The sequence below is a fragment of the Phacochoerus africanus genome, chromosome 9 (genome assembly GCF_016906955.1).
Source record: "Phacochoerus africanus isolate WHEZ1 chromosome 9, ROS_Pafr_v1, whole genome shotgun sequence".
Taxonomy (NCBI): domain Eukaryota; kingdom Metazoa; phylum Chordata; class Mammalia; order Artiodactyla; family Suidae; genus Phacochoerus; species Phacochoerus africanus.
In genome coordinates, this window is record NC_062552.1 from 77,058,763 (window position 1) to 77,078,287 (window position 19,525).

Here is a 19,525-nt window from a genome sequence, read left to right on the forward strand (position 1 = left end):
GATTGGCTGAACTGAAGATCCCAGGTGTGAGATGGTACCTGGAACATTTGTCATATTCCTAGTTTATTTTCCTCTTTATTTTCTTCTTTCCCTTCTTTTTAAAATCTTTTATTTTAATTTTTTTCTTTATCTTTTTTTTCTGATTTCTTTATTGGATTTATTTATTTATTTGGTTCATGTTTTTCCTGTTTTAATTAAAACTTTTTTTTTTTTTTCTCACTAACTTACCCATCGAGAGCGGCCCAGCTAGGGGTCAGGCTGGCCCTTAACGGAGACCAAGGAGACTTGGTTAGACGACACAAACGGGGCTGGGGGGTGGATGGGAGAAAGGGATTTCATTAAGAGGGTTCCTGCCCTTCCCTTTAGAAGGGTGGTAGGTCTTAGTTTTTCCAGAAATAAGCACTTAAGTCTAAAAATACTTTATTCCTCTTTTTGCTCTGTCTTCCCCTTTTTGCTCTGTCCACAGCCTTTCTCCCACTGAGTATTTGGGGCAGAAACTTGCTCAAAAGCAAGTTTGGAAGATTCTGGTCCTTGGCAGAGTCCCTAAGGCAAAAGCCCTGTTTGGAGAAGAAACAGGCTCTGCTTGAGCTCCATACAGTGGTTGAAAAGTCTGAAACTCCCTGGAGATGGATTACCCTGCATAAAGACCTATCTTTACCAAAGACACCTTTAAATTCTTTCTGCCAGCCCTTGGCTTAGGAGGCTCCTCTCCAGTGAATCTGGTGCTGCCCTTTTCTATAGTGTGGTGAGGATACAGCAGTTAGTCTGCTATCAAAGTCATTTTCAGTGGATATCAGGCTGGGTATTGAAAAAAGGAAGAGGGTTCCTTTTTGAAGTTGCCATCCCAAAGTTGGTTTTCCTTGTTTCCTCATCTTTTCCTTGAGTTAGCAAGAAAGACCTTTAGAAAGACTAGACCACCCAGTTCTGGGCACAGCTTGTTGGGCTTGGCTTCCTCTTGATCCATAGAGACAATGGAAGAGGGCATGGCCAGTGCCTTTAAAGGACTGGGAGGCTACTGAAATTCTTCTTCCAGCTTATTTCTGGTTAAGCTAATACATAGGTATGGTATGCACTAGATGACTTTTCCCTGCTGTGATGTTTGGTTTTATTTTTTTCTCTAACTTGCATTGATTCTGCTTCGTTTTTGCCGTTTGCCGCTTCTGTTTTGGTCTCTGTCTGTCTCTGTGTCTCTCTCTCTCTGTGTCTTTGGAGCCTATGCTAAGACTGCCCCGTCTAACCTCCTTCCCCCCTCTCTGTGGGGTGTGTCTCTTTCTCTTTTTTTTCCCCTTTTCTTCTCTATACAGAGTTCGCTGCCCAAATCATTCAAGAGGAAGATCTCCGTTGTCTGTAAGTCTAGCCCCAAATCCCTGATAAAGGTCTGGAATACCATAAAAATCAGAATTCATAGACAGATAGACACCTATTCTTTCTCAGTGGTGTTCTCGGTTCATCCCCCCTGCCATCCCACCACTCCACTCAGCAAATCTACATCTTTTTGGCATAGGTAGGGTTCCATTTTGAAATTCAGAACTTTTTAGAACATCTCTGTCCTTTTTTTTTCTGTCTTTTTTTGTCTTTTCTAGGGCTGCACCATGGCATATGGAGGTTCCCAGGCTAAGGGTCTAATTGGAGCTGTAGCCGCCAGCCTACGCCACAGCCACAGCAACATGGGATCTGCAGCCTACACCACAGCTCACGGCAATGCCGGATCCTTAACCCACTGAGCAAGGCCAGGGATCGAACCTACAACCTCATGGTTCCTAGTCGGATTCGTTAACCACTGAGCCACAACAGGAACTCTAATCCCCGTCATGTTTCCCCATTCACATTTTTTCTTAGGTTTTATTCCTTCCGTTATAGTTGATTTTTTTTTTGTTCACTTTTTTTTTAAAATCTTTTTTAGGGCCACACCCATGGCATATGGAGGTCGAATTGGAGCTGTAGTTGCTGGCCTACACCACAGCCACAGCAAAGCCAGATCCGAGCCACATCTGTGCCCCACACCGCAGGTCATGGCATCGCCGGATTCTTAACCCACTGATTGAGGTCAGGGATGGAACCTGCATCCTCATGGTTCCTGGTCAGATTCATTTCTGCTTCGCCACGATGGGAACTCCAATTATGGATTTTTTTGATGTCTGATACTGAAAAAGTTGTGGGAAACCTTTGTCTTCATGGATGCTAGTCAGATTAATTTCCGCTGAGCCACAACAGGAACTCCCTTTTTTTCACATTTCTTTTTTAACCCTAATGAGATAACTGTGAGCTCTCATCATTTCTTATCTAGTCCTCCCTGCTTTTATTCTTTCAGATACAAGTCTTCAGAGCCAGGAGTGGGTTTGAGGGATTAGTATAAAATGCTTACTGGTTTATGCATCTGAGAAAATCAGAGTGCCCACACCTCAAACAGTGACATTTGTAACATTTTACCCAATGAGGAACTCTAAGTTGACATAAGTGAAATAGATCTTTATGACTTAAATGTCAATCTGTATAGTATGAAAATTAACGTAAAGCATGACCAGATCACTCACATCTTGAGCTAAAATTAACATTTGCTTGGATTTCAATATCACATAGTCTTGTTTTTCTCATTCCCATGTTGTCCTCAGCCTGTCTTCCCCAGTACTTTAGATTTTCTACCACTAAAAGTTTTAAAACTGTTTACCAGCCTAGTTACCTCCCTGGTTGACTTCAGAGATCAGGAGTTTTCATCTTTCAGGAAGTGGCTCCAGGCCTTCTACTGTTTACTCTGAAGCATGGTTTTCCCCAGTCCTCCAAACGTGATTCTTTAAGTTAACTTTTTCCACTGAAATTCCAGTCGAAGGCTTTCTGTGGGTGTTGTGGTTTAAAACCAGCAGAGGGCCAGAGACCATCTAACTGTGGGGTCCTATTTCTTGGGGACAGCAGCTACCAAGGGGGTGCCAGCTGGAAACAGTGACACAGAGGGGGGCCAGCCTGGTCGGAAGCGGCGTTGGGGAGCCAGCACAGCCACCACACAGAAGAAACCCTCCATCAGTATCACCACCGAATCACTCAAGGTGAGGTGGGAGGGGCCGGGGAAGGGAGGAATGAGATACGTGAAGTGGGAGTAGACATGGGCCCAGTGTAACGGGGTGGGGGGTATCTGTGTCCCAGAGCCTCATCCCCGACATCAAACCCCTGGCGGGGCAGGAGGCTGTTGTGGATCTTCATGCTGACGACTCCAGAATCTCTGAGGATGAGACAGAGCGTAATGGTGACGATGGGACTCATGACAAGGGGCTGAAAATATGCCGGACCGTCACTCAGGTAAGGCACTTCATTGCTTGCACCCCATTGTTGCAGGAGGGGGGCCTTGGATGCAAAGTGGGCAGCTGAGTGAGAAGCTAAGGGAAATCTCCGATCTGTGAGAGGGTTGGGTTAATTGGCCCTTGTAGGGGTCAGCAGGCGACCACATCTAACCTGTTGCCTGTAATAAAGTTTTATTAGAACACAGTCACACCAGTTCATTGACTCTTCTCTGGCTGCTTAAGTGCTATAATGTCATAGTTGAAAGTTGCAGCTGTATGGCTCAAAAAGCTATCTTGCCCTATACAGAAAAAAATTTGCTGATTCCTATCTTAGTTTTCCTTGTGGCAGAGTTCAGGCATTAACAATCCCAGGATCTGGTGGAGGTGAACCTAATAATGAAATCTCCCACCATCTCTCCCTGGGAAACCTGAGGTTGAACGTGCCAATATGGTATTTAAGAATACTTCTCTTACCTGATAACTTGCAGGTAGTACCTGCCGAGGGCCAGGAGAACGGGCAGAGGGAAGAGGAGGAAGAAGAGAAGGAGCCTGAAGCAGAAGCCCCTGTACCTCCCCAGGTCTCAGTAGAAGTGGCTTTGCCCCCACCTGTGGAGCATGAAGTAAAGAAAGGTGGGTGCAGTGTTACAAGTGAAACATGCAGCTCCCTGAGTTCCCAGAACACTTTCTTTGGACCTCTTTTTAAAGCATTGAATGTTTTCTGCCTTGTGTTATAGTGTTTTACACATCTGTCTTATCTTCTCCTCCTAGTTATCAAGCTACTTGAGGGCTAGGTTCGACTCTTTAATCTTTGCGTCTCCATAATGAGGAGATCAGCCTGGACAGTACCTTGCACAGTGCAGGTGCTCGGCACATTTAGATGGAAGAGTGACTGGTAGGGAATTACAAAGTCCTGCTGGAGGTGAAAGAGCCAGCATTGCTCGCTGCTGAAAACCATTCGTGTGCTCTATTTGATAGTGACTTTAGGAGATACCTTAACTCGACGTTCCATTAGCCAGCAGAAGTCTGGAGTTTCCATTACAATTGATGACCCAGTCCGGACTGCTCAAGTGCCCTCCCCACCCCGGGGCAAGATCAGTAACATCGTCCACATCTCCAATTTGGTAAGTCATTGTTTCTTATGGTGCAGTTTGGTTTAGAGTCTGAGCTTTGGACTTGAGTTTCTTAGGTTCAGCTCCTAGATCTGCCACTTATTGACTAGAGTGAGTTTCTTAACCTCACACCCTGTCTCATCTGAAAAATGGGAAGAAAAAAGTATCACGCCACAGGGTTGTCTTGGGGATTTGTGGATGTCTTAGTCAGTGTTACCACTCTTCTCATGTTCCTGCTAGAGGATGCCTGGCCTCACCCAAACCTTGAAGCTGTTCTCCTGTGACAGTGATGTGGGAAATTTTCAGACTAGACACATGAGGGTTTTTAGTTTCATTTCCCACACCTGCGACATGAGGAAGTTCCCAGGCCAGGGACCAAACCCGTGCCACAGCAGTGAAAACAACGCCAGATCCTTAACTACTAGACCACCAGGGAACTCCAGACTATATATATATATGAGTCTTGTTCTTGCCTTCTTCAAGACCCTGAGATTCCATTTTCATTGGCAGGTTCGTCCCTTCACTTTAGGCCAACTGAAGGAATTGTTGGGACGTACGGGAACTCTGGTAGAAGAGGCTTTCTGGATTGACAAGATCAAATCTCATTGCTTTGTAACGGTGAGGAAAAGGAGCTGATTCTCTAAGTTGTGGCGTATATTTTCTCTTGTGACCAACGTTTGCAGGCGTTGGGAAGTGGGAAGGATTAAAGGCCTGTCGTGACCCTCTGCCTTCTCCCTTTTTTCATCAGTACTCAACAGTAGAGGAAGCAGTTGCCACCCGTACAGCTCTACATGGGGTCAAATGGCCTCAGTCCAATCCCAAATTCCTTTGTGCTGACTATGCTGAGCAAGATGAGGTAAGAAACCAAGGGAAAGGAAGCGGGGGGAGGGGGCAGGGGAGGCCATTATCTGCTAGATTCCAGCTGAGATCCTGGCCGCACTGCAGTCACAGCTTCTTTCTCCCCTTGGTTCCTTTAGCTGAACTATGGGGCTTCAAAGTCTGTTCACTGGTACCCGGGCTCCTTCGTTGGGAGAGATGTCATCTCCGTCCTGATTGTCCTTGTCCCTCTACCCACAGCTGGATTATCACCGAGGCCTCTTGGTAGACCGACCGTCTGAAACGAAAACAGAGGAGCAGGGGGTTCCACGGCCGCTGCACCCCCCGCCCCCACCCCCAGCCCAGCCACCACAGCACCCCAGGGCAGAGCAGCGGGAACAGGAGCGGGCGGTGCGGGAGCAGTGGGCAGAGCGGGAACGGGAAATGGAGCGGCGAGAACGAACTCGATCTGAGCGTGAATGGGATCGGGATAAAGTTCGAGAAGGACCCCGGTCCCGGTCCCGGTCCCGTGACCGCCGCCGCAAGGAACGTGCAAAGTCTAAAGAAAAAAAGAGTGAGAAGAAAGGTACTTAGCAGTGGGGGTACACAGACCCACAAGTAGGTGGGGAAGGGGCCTAAATGGGATGGGGCACAGGGTTGTGTGCATCAAGTCTGACTCACTTTCTTCCACCTCAGAGAAAGCTCAGGAAGAGCCACCTGCCAAGCTGCTGGACGACCTTTTCCGTAAGACCAAGGCAGCTCCCTGCATCTATTGGCTCCCACTGACTGACAGCCAGGTGAGCGCCTGCTTTCTTGCCCTGCTCAGAGCAGCATCAAGGCTAGGGAGCCCAAGCAGGTGGAGAGTCATGTGACTATGAGAGTGAATAGGCCCAGGTTTTGGCTTAGGATAATAAGGCAGAGACTAAGCCTCAGAGAAAGGCAGTTTTACAACCCAGTTGATTGAGTATGTCATAGAGAAGCCAGACCCCTGAAGGCACAGAGAAACACGTTGGTCGGAACTTTACGTCCCAGGAAGTTGGCTGTGCCAGTCACGCGTCTTAGAAATTGATTTTAGTTAGCTAAGAAATCTGTGTTTTATAAACTCATCCGTTTCTCTTCTTTTTAATGTCTGGGGATATTAGCCTTTTAAATTCAAGTTTCTTTGTGATGGGCCTTTTGCGAATTTTAGGCTTAGGCTACTCCACTAAAGAGAAGAGAGATTTGTTCACATCTAGGTAGCTTGGGAAGTACCAGAGGCGAGGCACGGATGGTGCCACTACCTGTCGTGGGCATAAAAGGTGAAAACTAGGAGGGCTTGGGGCTCTGAGACAAGGACAGGTGTGACTGAGGAGTGCTCCCTCTTCTTCTGTAACAGCGAGGCTGACAGGGACCCCAGGCTAGGAGTGCAGGGTCCTGGGGCAGGGAGGTGGGGTGGGACTGCTGTGAGTGGGGCTGAGGTGCCTCCCTCTGCCTTCCCTGCCTGCTACAGATTGTTCAGAAGGAGGCAGAGCGGGCTGAACGGGCCAAGGAGCGGGAGAAGCGGCGAAAGGAGCAAGAAGAAGAGGAGCAGAAGGAGCGGGAGAAGGAGGCGGAGCGGGAACGGACCCGACAGCTGGAAAGGGAGAAGCGGCGAGAGCACAGCCGGGAGAGGGACAGGGAGAGAGACAGGGACAGGGAACGGGACAGGGGGGATCGAGATCGGGAGAGGGAGAGGGATCGGGAACGAGGCAGGGAGAGGGACCGCAGGGACACCAAGCGCCACAGCAGGAGCCGGAGTCGGAGCACACCTGTGCGGGACCGGGGTGGGCGCCGCTAGCCAGAAAACACTAGGGAGAGCTGCAGGCGTCAGCCACCCTGCCCCAGGGGGTTCAAAGCCACAGAGGGATAGGTACAATCTCCACCACCCTGGAACCAGGGGTCTTTCACATCTTTTGCCCAGTGATGAAGTATGGCTGCCACCTGTCCCCACATACCAAATGGAGCAGTGGCCATCTTCCCCACCACCACCCCTGTAATCTATCTCTTGGGACTTAGCCCTCTCCTCTCTCTCATTTCCCATTAAGTCTGTGAGAGGGAAGAACTAGGTGAAGGAGGGAGGTGGTTGGCCCAGAGGTCGGGAGCAGCCAGGAGCCCCAAGCCTCTTGTTTTTCCTCCATCCTGCTCACCACCTCCTTTGGTACTCGCACCCACTTCTTGGGAACAGCTGGGGCCAGGACTGGGTCACCTATGAGCTGAATCAGCATCTCCTCCTGAGTCCCAGGGCCCCTGCAGTTCCCAGTCTCTTCAGTCCTGCAGCCCTTGCCTCCTGCCCACCGGTTCCACTTTATATCCACCTTTTCCTTTTGTTCAATTTTTATTTTTATTTTTTTTTATTATTAAATGATGTGGTCTATGGAAAATAATAAATCTGACTTAGTTTTAACTAGTGTGTGAGTGAGTGGCTTTCCTTGGACAGGGCCTGGGTGAGAGCCAAATTGAAGAGAAAGCTTGAGTATGCAGTGCAGCCGTGTTGCTGGCATTCCCTACACTTAACTTAGCCTCCTGCTTCCCGGAGCAGGGACTCACCACCCTCCCTCCATCCCTGCCACCGCAACTGCAGATCTTCCTCTCGAGGGTAGAGGAGAAGACCCCCCGGGAAGAGAGGGATCCTTTCAGGGCTTCTCAGCCCTGTGCTAGAGGCGTTCGGTCACCTGCTTGGCACCTTGAAGTTGCCTCCCACAACTGCCACCAGGGGGCGGCAGCCGCTCGCTCTGTAGGCTCCTGTAAATGAGCTTCCCCAAGAGGCTCCGCTCCCCACCTCCGTGCCTTCCCGCCGAGGCTGTGCCTTGATTCCTGACCTGTTCCCTGAGCCCAGCCCGAGGACTCCCTGGACCCTTACGCCGCGCTTAGGGTCCCCAGTCGGCTCGCTACGCTGCCCTGCACGGGCTCCCAAAATGCCACCGCCTCATGGCCGGGGTGTACAGCAGCTCCCAAGGCCGGACCGGGAACGAGGAGCGGGGAGCAGGGCCTCCGCAGTGGGCTCTCGACTCCCCGCCTCGCCGCACGATCGCCCTTCACCTGGCTACTGGGGGCGTGCGGGCCGCTTTGCGCTCCTGGGTGCGCCCTCCCCACTAGCTCTTCGGAAACGGCCTGGCGCCGTGGCCTGGGTGCCCTTCTGCCCTCCTGCCCCTCCGGGCGCTGCGGACCCGGGCCGAAAAGGGAGCCGCATCTGTATGCGCCCGGCGGCCGGCAGCGCCGAGGGGGCGGGCACCAACCCCGCCCCCGCCCCCGCCGCGCGGCCCGGGCTGGGCAGGGGAGGGTCGAAGGCTGGGCTCTCCTCTCCCGCGCGGCGCGGAGCCGCCTCGCTCCTCCGCAGGCGGAGCCTCCTTCCCCCGCCCCCTCCGTCTCGCTCCCTTGTTCTCAGCCGGGGCCGCTCAGACCTGCAGCGGAGCCGCGGCGCCCGCTCCGATCGGCTCGGGGCTGTGCTCCCCTGGGACCCGGCGGCTGGGGCCGGCGGGGACCGTCCCCGCCGGGCTGGGCCCCTCGGCACTGCCAGGTAAGGGCTTCTGCTCCGGAGCCCGCGGTCGGGAATCCGCGCAGGGGCAGCAGGGGGCCCGCAGCCTGCGGGTATCTTCAGAGCGGTGAGCGGTGCGCTCCGCGGCTGGGAGCCCACTGCCGGCTCCCTTCTCCCGCGCTCTCCCGCTTTCCCTTCTTCCCTCGCACCTCTCTCCCTCTTTTAACCATTTTCCTCTCCCTCGATCTCTCTTCACCCAGCCTTCTCTCTGCCTGTTTGCCTTCTCTGCCCCTTCCCTCTGTCTCCCCCAACCCTTCTCTCTCCTTCTTACCCTGTCTTGCTCCATCTCCTCTTCCTCTTTGCCGTTTTCTTCCTCCACCTCTCTCTCCTTTCCCGTCTCTTCCTTTTCCCGCTCTCCTTTCCTTCCCCTGTTCCTTCTCTCTCCTCTCCTCTCCCCTTCCCACTCCTCTCTCCCTTTCCTTCTCCCTCCTCGTCCCGCCTCCCTCTCCGGTCGCCGGCTCGCCTCCGGCTTCCCTCTTCCCTCGGGAAGGAAAGGACTGTCAGGTGTGTGTCTGCTCTGGGGGAGGAGAGGCGCAGCCACAGCCACCTGAGGGGACCCCCTAGGAGGAGAGGGAGAAGACAGTGGTGGGAAGGGTCCTCTCTCTAGCTTCCATTCCACAGCCCCTCCTGGCTGCCCCCTCTCCCAGAATGAAGTTCTCCTCCAGGGTGGCCTGGTCTAACCCCCTCAGCTGAAGCTGCCCCTTCCTGTCCATCACACATACTGAAAGCCCCTCTGCCCTCTCAGCCACCCATTCTCTAGCCTAGTACCCATATGACTCCTCTCTGCTTTTCAGACACCCAGGCTGCCACCTTGGGTCTCTTTCCTTCTGTTTCTTGCTGCCATTCTGTCTCTGTCTCTGCAGCCAGTCCCTGAGTCTTGGTCTCAACCTCAGTCACTCTGTGTCTCTAGCCTCTGGGTCTGCCTCTGCTCCCCCTCCCCGGTCTCCTGGCCTCTGCCACCCCTCTTCTTCCAGCTCTGGCCCCTACAATGCCTCATGAGTCCAGGTCTCCCTTCAAGGACTTCAGCTAGCAGTGTGTTAGGGTCAGTTTCTGGAGAGGCGGGGTTCTCTGTGGAGGAGGGACTTTCACAGGCTTTCAACCCTGTTTGAGGCTGCACTCCTTGTCCTCCCACCCTGACCCTAGGCACTCTCAGATCACACCTCCAGGAGTCCAGATCCCTTTATTTTAAGCCCTTTCCCTGGTAGCCCCCATTTCCTCCAGCCCCCAGCTGCATGCCCACCCTGGGAGAACAGGAGCCAGATTTGAGGTTCCCAGCCCTCCCAGCATACCCTCTCCTGTTTTCTCCCCAAGCTTCTCTACTCACTTGACTGGCCGGAGATTTATCAGCTTGGAGGGCTGGAGGTGAATACAGGCAGAGCCTGGGTGGAGGGAAAGATCAGACTGCTCTCTGTCTTAGTCTGGTTTCTGGTCACTGGTGTTTCTGGTTCCTCGGAGGTCTGATCTTGAGCATCTAACTTTGGAGGGGGGAGGGTTAGGGGTTTCCTTGACCCTGAACAGCTACCTCTCCTGCAGGTGTGGATCCATGGGGTAGCCCCAAAGCATCTGCTCCTCTGCCCCAGGCAGCTCATGCCTCAACACCCAGGGGCAGTGAACAGAGCCCTGGCTGGTGCCCAAACATGTGGGGCCTGGTGAGGCTCCTGCTGGCCTGGCTGGGTGGCTGGGGCTGCATGGGGCGCCTGGCAGCCCAGCCCGGGCTTGGGCAGGGTCCCGGGGAGGCCCAGGACCAGCACTGCTTCGGACCCGAAGGAGCTGGGTGTGGAACCAATTCTTTGTCATTGAGGAATATGCTGGACCAGAGCCCGTCCTTATTGGCAAGGTAAGGATCAAGCCTCCCATGTCTACCCTGACTCTCAAGGCTCTGCCCTGCAACTTCACTTCTGCAATGACCTTGGTCCCTCAGAACTCCCAACACTCCACCGAGGCCCAGACTTAGACTCTTTAACTTTCTGTCCCTGCACTTGGAACCCGCTGCCATCTTTCCCTGACCCGTACAGCTACACTCGGACGTGGACAGGGGTGAGGGCCGCACCAAGTACCTGCTGACGGGAGAGGGGGCAGGCACCGTATTTGTGATCGATGAGACCACAGGCAATATCCATGTCACCAAGAGCCTGGACCGGGAGGAGAAGGCCCAGTATGTGCTACTGGCCCAAGCTGTGGACCGAGCCTCCAACCGCCCCCTGGAGCCCCCATCAGAGTTCATCATCAAGGTGCAAGACATTAATGACAATCCACCCATCTTTCCCCTCGGGCCATACCACGCCACAGTGCCCGAGATGTCCAACGTCGGTGAGTATCCCGAGTCCGGACATCGTGGATCCCACCTCCTAGAGCGCCCTCCCTCACCTCTCCCTCCCCCACCCCTTTCTGCCCCGGAAGCCACCTCCCTCAGTTCAGCCCCACTCATGTCTGGGTCCCGATCGTCTGCTGTTCTTCCCTACTTGGCTCTGCCCCTGCTGAGTGGGGTGCCGGGATCCCCCACAGGGACTTCAGTGATCCAGGTGACTGCTCATGATGCTGATGACCCCAGCTACGGGAACAGCGCCAAGCTGGTGTACACCGTGCTGGATGGACTGCCTTTCTTCTCTGTGGACCCCCAGACTGGTGAGGCTAGAGCTCAGGAGCCAGGTGGGGCTGCCTTGGGACCAGGCACCCTCTGATCCATCATCTCCCCCTAGGAGTGGTGCGGACCGCCATCCCCAACATGGACCGTGAGACGCAGGAGGAGTTCTTGGTGGTGATTCAGGCCAAGGACATGGGTGGCCACATGGGGGGGCTGTCGGGCAGCACTACAGTGACGGTCACCCTCAGCGATGTCAACGACAACCCCCCCAAGTTCCCGCAGAGTAAGGGGCCAGTGCTGTCGCCTGAGCCATCTTTTAAGCACCCCACCCCTTGCAGCCTCTTGAGAAACCTGCCCTCCCACCCCTCCCCGAGCCAGGCCTGGGAGAAGGACGTGCCGGGAGAGGGAGGAGGGCTGGAGACCTCTCTAAGATCGTCTCCCTCCATCCTCCCCAAGGCCTGTACCAGTTCTCCGTGGTGGAGACCGCTGGGCTGGGCACCCTGGTGGGCCGGCTGCAGGCCCAGGACCCAGACCTGGGGGACAACGCCCTCATGGCATACAGCATCCTGGACGGGGAGGGGTCCGAGGCCTTCAGCATCAGCACAGACTCCCAGGGTCGAGATGGGCTCCTCACTGTCCGCAAGGTTAGCCTCCTGTCTCATGCCACAGACCCACTCATAACTGCCTCCTGCCCCAGGGGTCATGCCTCTAACTGGTCTAGAACAGACTCAGGATCCCTGTGTGGGAGCTTGGAGATCATGGTCACCTCATCCTTCAGATGAGGGCCTGGGGCACTTCACGGGGAAGTGACTGGTTGAAGACTTTGCATAGAGCAAGTCTGTGATGGAACTGGGGGCAGACCTAGAGTTCTGCCCACCGAGGCCACCACCCCTCTGGTGCCCTCCTCCCTGGTCTCCATCTGCCGCAGTCACTCCATCTCCCTCCCCACAGCCCCTGGACTTCGAGACCCGTCGCTCCTACTCCTTCCGTGTGGAGGCCACCAACACGCTCATCGACCCAGCCTACCTGCGGCGAGGGCCCTTCAAGGATGTGGCCTCAGTGCGCGTGGCTGTGCAGGACGCCCCAGAGCCACCTGCCTTCTCCCAGGCTGCCTACCACCTGTCGGTGCCCGAAAACAAGGCTCCCGGGACCCTGGTGGGCCAGGTGTCAGCCTCTGACCTGGACTCCCCAGCCAGTCCAATCAGGTGAGCAGGGGTGCCGGCCAGGCTGGGCGGGCCTCGGGGAAGGGGCCCAGCAACAGGCTCTTCTCACCTGAGGATGAGCCTCCTTGACTGCAGGCGACATTCACCTCCTGGTAGAAGTCTCCCTGCAGGCCTGGGTACCAGGGGAGAGCCAGAGGACCTGGCTAACCGCTCCCAGACTCGCCACCTGTCCCTCCGGGTGGATGATAGTGGTGCCTCCTAGAGGCAGGGCAGACAGATGGACTCTCATCCAATGATTGCAATGGATCAGTTGACGGCTATGGCTATTTCTCACTCCTTTCAGCGCTTCGCATTTTACCCACTTGATAACATTTCACTCTCACAACAATGTGTGTAGTAGTAGCCTTAACATCACCCGTTGCTTTAGCAGCTTGGCTGAGTAACCTGCCCGAGGTCTCGCAGTCAGTAAGTAGCAGCGCTGGAATTCAGATCCGGACTTGTCAGCCTCCAGGAGACCCACTCTTTCCACCTCCCCAGCCAGCATCCCTGGCACAGCACAGAAGGAGGTGCTGGTGTCATTCCCATTTTATAGTTGAGGAAACAGGTTAAAAGATTTGCCCAAGGCCCACAGCTGGTCTGAGACAGAGCAGGGCTAGAACTCAGGTCCCTCATCCCCAGAACACAGCCCAGAAGTTGAAAAGATAAGCGGTATTTACCTTGTATCCACCTCTTTCTCCCTTTCTCCATGAAACCCAGTCCCCCGAGTGTCAGGACAGGTGGGTTTTGTTTGTTTGTTTGTTTGTTTGTTTTGCTTTTTAGGGCTGCACCTGCGGCATATGGAAGTTCCCAGGCTAGGGGTCTAATCGGAGCTACAGCTGCTGGCCTATACCACAGCCACAGCAACACTGTGGGATCTGAGCCATGTCTGTGACCTACACCACAGCTCACAGCAACGTCAGATCCTTAGCCCACTGAGCAAGGCCAAGGGACTAAACCCGATTCCTCATGGGTACTTGTCGGGTTCAGTTACCACTGAGCCACAATGGTAACTCCAGGACAGGTGTTTAATGTTGATGACTCCCCAGGGATATTTGTCTTTTGAGGGGCCCCTAACATGAATTATGGCTCAGGGTGCACGGGGCAGGCTCTGCCCCACAATCTCGGACCCTCTGCCCGGATGAACCATGAGGCCCAGCAAGGCAAGCTGAAGCTGCAAACTCCAGCCCTGCCCCAGATCAGCCCCCAGCCCGGCTCCCTCTCCCCAGGTACTCCATCCTCCCCCACTCGGACCCGGAGCGCTGCTTCTCCATTGAGCCTGAAGACGGCACCATCCGCACGGCAGTGCCCCTGGACCGCGAGGCTCGTGTCTGGCACAACCTCACAGTGCTGGCCACAGAGCTCGGTGAGGAGTCCTGGGCCCCCAGGAACCCCAGGGGAAGGCAGCAGCCTCCTGGCAGAGGGACCATCCCTGAACGTGGGGGTGGGGAAGAGTGGTTAGTACCACGCACCCTCACGTAGCCACAGCCACCGGCTCCCCAGCCTGGATCATCACCACCAGGCAGGCCTCCTGGTCTCCGGGGCTGGGCTGAGCACAGTGGGTCTGCCCAAGCATTTCCCCTCACCTTAAATTTGCTCCCATACCTGTCTTCCCCCAACCTGAAATTAAACCTAACCTCAAACAGCTCCCAACCCCTAAACGAACCCCAACCTGTACCCTGGGAGACACTGCCCTGCCCACTTTCTGCTGCAGGCTGAAGTTGCGGGGCAGGGAAGGGCTGGGCCCCACCTCTGGGAGCTAACTGGGGACTCCAGCAGCCCTTCCCCGGGAAGCCTCCCTTGGAGCCCTCAAGGGAGGGGAGAGGGTCCAGCTCAGTGTGCTGCCCTTCAGTCGCCAGTCACCAGCAGCGTGGCTCAGCCGCCTCTAGGCAGCCATGGCTCATAGAGGCAGGGAGACCTCCCTCCCTTCTGTGACCCTCCCCTTGCCACCCCTGCTCACACCCCAGGGTCTCCTACGTTCACTGTCTGTGTCCTGTCTGTGGGAGTTGTCACTGTGCATACATATTTACACTTGTCAGTGAAGAGCTATATGTATGTGCACATGTGAGTGTGTATAATTCCGTGTGTGTGAAAAATACATACATATACATGTATAGTTGTGAGTGTGTGTCTGTAACTGGATATATGTGTATATAGAGTTGAGTTATAGAATTACATTTATATTATCTGTACATATGTGTAATGAGATGTGAATGGTGATAGATACAAGTAGCTGTTTGGCTCTATTGTTTTGGGTACTTGAGTGTTCATGGACAGATTGTAATAATTTACTACTTATCATGGAGCAGACACTGTTCTTAGTACCAAATATGGATTAATGTATTTAATCATCACCACAAATTTAGGAGGGAAGTATGATGATTTCCCCATTTGAAAAGGGGGCATTCCCGTCGTGGCTCAGTGGAAACGAACCTGACTTGTACCCATGAGGATGCGGGTTCGATCCCTGGCCTCGTTCGGTGGGTTAAGGATCCGGCATTGCCATGAGCTGTGGTGTAGGTTTCAGACGTGGCTCAGATCTGGCGTGCCTGTGCCTGTGGCTGTGCCTTAGGGCAGCAGCTACAGCTTCAAACTGACCCCTAGCCTGGGAACTTCCATATGTTGCACCTGCAGCACTTAAAAGAAAGTAATGGGAAAGGGAAAAAAGAAAAAGGAAAAACAGAGTTCCCATCATGGCTTATCAGGTAACGAACCCAACTAGCATCTATGAGGATGTGGATTCAATCCCCGGCCTTGCTCAGTGGGTTAAGGATCCGGTGTTGCCGTGAGCTGTGGTGTAGATCACAGATGTGGCTCAGATCTTGTGTAGCCGTGGCGTAGGCTGGCAGTTGCAGCTCCAGTTGGACCCCTAGCCTGGGAACCTCCATGTGCTATGGGTGCAGCCCTAAAAGACAAAAAATAATAATAATAAAGGAAAGGAAAAGGAGGAAGCTCAGGCAAAGAGAAGTTCAGTAACTTCCCAAGGTCACACAGACATTAAGCGGTGGAATCCTCAGTCCCAGGCAGGCTGCAGAGTCTCAGCTGTTACCTCCTCCACCATCCTGCCTCTCAAATGTGTTGAATTGTGGGTGGATAGGTTTATATCTGTGTCCATTCAGCTGTGTGTTACAAGGCAGCGCATGCGGGTCTGTGAACATCCCTGTATGTATTTGTGATGTATATAATGTGTTTGTGGCTGCTCTGTATACACAGCCATGTGTGTGTTGTACCCCTCACTATCTTCTCACCTACTGACAAATCCTGCCTCCTGCTTCCTGTCAAACCCTGCTATTGACTAGCAGACCCTGGGACCTTACTGCAGCAAAGGAATGGACCCCAGCCCTGTCCCGTCTCAGGGTACCCCAGGCCCTGTAGCCAGGCAGTCCATTCCTCGGCCCGGGCTGCGATCTCAGCCCCTGCTCCAGAGCCAGCCAGCTCTGCCTCGACTTGGGGGAAAGACTGAAGGAACCAAGAGGCTTAGCCGGGGTGGGCAGGAATGCACACTTTCCATTCTCTCATGGAGGCCATTGGCAGTGAGGAGCCAGGTAGGGTAATGGTAGAAGCCCCCCAATGGTGACGCTGTGTCTGGCTTTGGGGCCCAGGCTGGCCTGGCTCTGCGTCTGCGTATCACATAGCTCTTCCCTCCCCAAGGTCAGGTCTAAGTGATACTCATTGATACTACAACCTCCCAGACCTCTGATGGGGTGTGTGTGTGTATGTGTGTGTGTGTGTGTGTGTGTGTGTGTGTGTGTGTGTGTGTGTGTGTGTGTGTCCCCATCCATCCCACCGGTTTTGTGCATGTATATGCATTCTCTGGGTCCTGGGGGGTGGTGATACTATAATATCCAATATCTATTTCATGTGTGTTGCCTTTGTTTTAAATGCTGAATGTATACCACATACATGGTATAAATGTGTACATATCTTTCTTGGCTATTGTCTGTGTGCATCCTCTGTCTACATTTCGTTTGTGATGCATGTGTCCTATGTCTGGGTTATTCTATGTGTATGTCACGGGTGCTACCGTCTGGTCGAATGTGTGTGGTGTATGTATTGCACATATCTTGGGTACCACATGGATGTTGTATGCACTTGCTCCATTCATTTCACAACATTGTTTGATATTTGCATATCACATGCCTATCTCATGCGTCACACGTGCATGCTCTGTGCTGCATTGGCATCCATGCCCACAAACCATGTGTGCTGTACGTAACTGCGTTGTGTGTGCTTGCGTGGGGTGCTTGTGTTCGTGTTCTGGCTTCAGACAGCTCCGCACAGGCGTCCCGTGTGCAAGTGGCCATCCAGACCCTGGATGAGAATGACAATGCTCCCCAGCTGGCTGAGCCCTACGACACCTTTGTGTGTGATTCTGCAGCCCCAGGCCAGGTGAGCCGCTGAGGCAGAGGGGTTGGGACCCTAAGACCTCTAGCTGCCCACTCCATACAAGGCTTCTCTTCTTCCTCTCAGTTGATTCAGGTCATCCGGGCCCTGGACAGAGATGAAGTTGGCAACAGTAGCCGTGTCTCCCTTCAAGGTCCTCTGGGTCCTGATGCCAACTTCACCGTCCGGGACAACCGAGGTGGGTGGCCTCTAGCAACCGTGGCCAGGTCTGTCTCCCTCCTGTCCTCCTCCACCACCCCAGCCCTGCCTGCCTACCTGAGCCCCCACCCAACAGAAGGTGAATGTGGATTTGCTCTTTGCAAACCTTCCCCACGGAAAGCTGTCTCCATGGACTGCACCGATCCCCCTGGGAAGGTGTCCCAGGAGGTGCCCCAACACCTTCCTCTCCTCCAGATGGCTCCGCCAGCCTGCTGCTGCCCTCTCGCCCCGCTCCGCCCCGCCAGGCCCCCTACCTGGTTCCCATAGAACTGTGGGACTGGGGGCAGCCAGCACTGAGCAGCACTGCCACGGTGACTGTCAGTGTGTGCCGCTGCCGGCCCGATGGCTCCGTGGCATCCTGCCGGCCCGAAGCTCAGCTCTCACCCACTGGGCTCAGCACCGGGGCCCTGCTTGCCATCATCACCTGTGTGGGCACCTTGCTTGGTGAGTCAAGCCTGAGGGGGACAGAGATATGGGATTCAGGCCTGTAGGGGATATGGAGAGGAGCCAGGACCCTGGACAGAGGGCTTGAAGGAACCCTTGTGCCTGGGTTTTCCCACTGCTTAGTGCATCCAAGAGAAAAGCTCTGGCCTCATATCCCTGACCTGCCAATCTGGAATGACAGTAACGAGCCATAAAAATTGTTTATTGAGCCCAGACTCTGGGCCAAGTATGGCACTTGGCACATCCCTTGATATTTCATTTCATCCTTTCAACAACCCTAAGGGGTAAATATGTTTTCCCTCTTTTCCATGCAAGCGATCTAAGGGCCAAAGAGGTTCAGAGAAGTTAAGCAACTTTCCATAGTCACACAGCGAGTAAACGGTTGAAATCAGGATTCAAACACGCCTTGCTAGATGTCAGTCCCAGGGCTTGCCACCCCTAAACCGTTCCAATTTGAAACCAGGCTGCCCCGTGCCAGGCAGGGCTCTGCTGGCTCAGCAGCCTGTGTGCATCTCTCGCCCAGCCCTGGTGGTGCTCTTTGTGGCCCTGCGGCGCCAGAAGCAGGAAGCCCTGATGGTGCTGGAGGAGGAGGACGTGCGTGAAAACATTATCACCTACGACGACGAGGGCGGCGGCGAGGAGGACACGGAGGCCTTCGACATCAGCGCCCTGCAGAACCCGGACGGGGCGGCGCCACCGGCACCTGGTCCACCCGCGCGCCGTGACGTGCTGCCCTGGGCCCGGGCGCCACGTCAGCCCCGGCCCCCGGGCCCCGCCGACGTGGCGCAGCTGCTGGCCCTGCGGCTGCGCGAGGCCGACGACGACCCCAGCGTGCCGCCCTACGACTCGGTGCAGGTGTACGGCTACGAGGGACGGGGGTCCTCCTGCGGCTCCCTCAGCTCCCTGGGCTCCGGCAGCGAGATCGGCGGTGCCCCGGGCCCCGCTGAGCCGCTGGACGACTGGGGGCCGCTCTTCCGCACCCTGGCCGAGCTGTACGGGGCCAAGGAGCCCCCGGCCCCCTGAGAGCCGGCCTGGCCCTGCCTGTCTCGGCGGAGCGGCGCACAGGCCCTCTGAGTGAGCCCCCGGGGGTCCAGGCAGGCGGCAGCAGCCCAGGGGCCCGCAGGCCTCCCAGTCCCCGTGGTCCTCCTCCCCACTTCCCCAGGGCAACCTCTTCCCCTCTGAGTTGTCTCTTCGTCTCTCTGCAGGGATCTCTTTCTGTCTCTGTCTCTGACACTCTCCCCATCTGGGTCTGGGCTGTGTGGCTCCGGCTCAGTCTCTCTGTTTTCTCACTGTGATCCCACTTTGAGATCTCACTTTGTCGTGCGTGGCTCTGTTTTCGTCTTCCCTATTCTAAATCTGTCACACATGGCTCTCTCTGTCCCCCTGGCCCACACACATGCTCTCTGTCTCCTGCCCACATCTGCCCACATTCTCTGTGGGTCCCTGTGACTAGCTTTTTGTTTTTTTTCCGTTGTCCATCCTAAAAGCAAGAGAAAGTTCCAGCCACTGCTGCCCACCCTCCTACAGGGGATGTTCTGCCCCAGGTCAGTGCCCCTAAACTACACGGGGCACAGGGGTGGCCCCAAGCCCTCCCCTACTCACCAGCTCTAACTCAGGCCCTCCTGTCTTATAGACCTGCCCGCATGGTTCCATCCATCACTCATGGCCTCATCCTGGCTCCACTGGCCTCCACCAGAGAGAGGGAGCCAGCCAACCTCCCAGGGCGAGAGCTCCAGCCCCCCGCGTGGCTGCCTCCCTGGAGCTCTGCCCAGCTGTCAGCCAGCCCTGGGCATCCTCTGCTCTGGGCATTGTCTTGTGTGCTTCCCAGGCCCCAGGGGGCGGGGAAGGGAAGGAGAGAGGGATGCAGCTGGGGAAAGGGAAAGAGGGAGGAAGGGGAGGGGCCTCCATCTCTAATTTCATAATAAACAAACACTTTATTTTGTAAA

General features: G+C 54.8%; 2 protein-coding genes across 2 annotated transcripts in view; both read left to right on the top strand.

The window, feature by feature from the left end:
• The window catches only part of ACIN1 (apoptotic chromatin condensation inducer 1), a 38,271-nt gene extending 30,648 nt beyond the window's left edge, over positions 1-7,623 (top strand). The window contains 10 exon segments of the mRNA XM_047797330.1: positions 1,305-1,347; positions 2,908-3,041; positions 3,139-3,291; positions 3,761-3,902; positions 4,248-4,393; positions 4,892-4,999; positions 5,130-5,237; positions 5,459-5,783; positions 5,894-5,994; positions 6,687-7,623. Coding sequence (XP_047653286.1) covers positions 1,305-1,347; positions 2,908-3,041; positions 3,139-3,291; positions 3,761-3,902; positions 4,248-4,393; positions 4,892-4,999; positions 5,130-5,237; positions 5,459-5,783; positions 5,894-5,994; positions 6,687-7,013 — 1,587 coding nt within the window. The 3' untranslated portion in view covers positions 7,014-7,623.
• Positions 7,624-8,590: 967 nt separating this feature from the next.
• CDH24 (cadherin 24) lies at positions 8,591-19,525 on the top strand. Its single transcript, XM_047795993.1, is given in 14 exon segments — positions 8,591-8,732; positions 10,284-10,451; positions 10,454-10,587; positions 10,766-11,060; positions 11,256-11,375; positions 11,450-11,617; positions 11,791-11,978; positions 12,286-12,539; positions 13,763-13,899; positions 16,801-16,922; positions 17,004-17,115; positions 17,331-17,579; positions 18,103-19,123; positions 19,213-19,525. Coding segments are annotated over 12 exon segments (2,343 nt in total). The 5' UTR covers positions 8,591-8,732; positions 10,284-10,387; the 3' UTR covers positions 18,603-19,123; positions 19,213-19,525.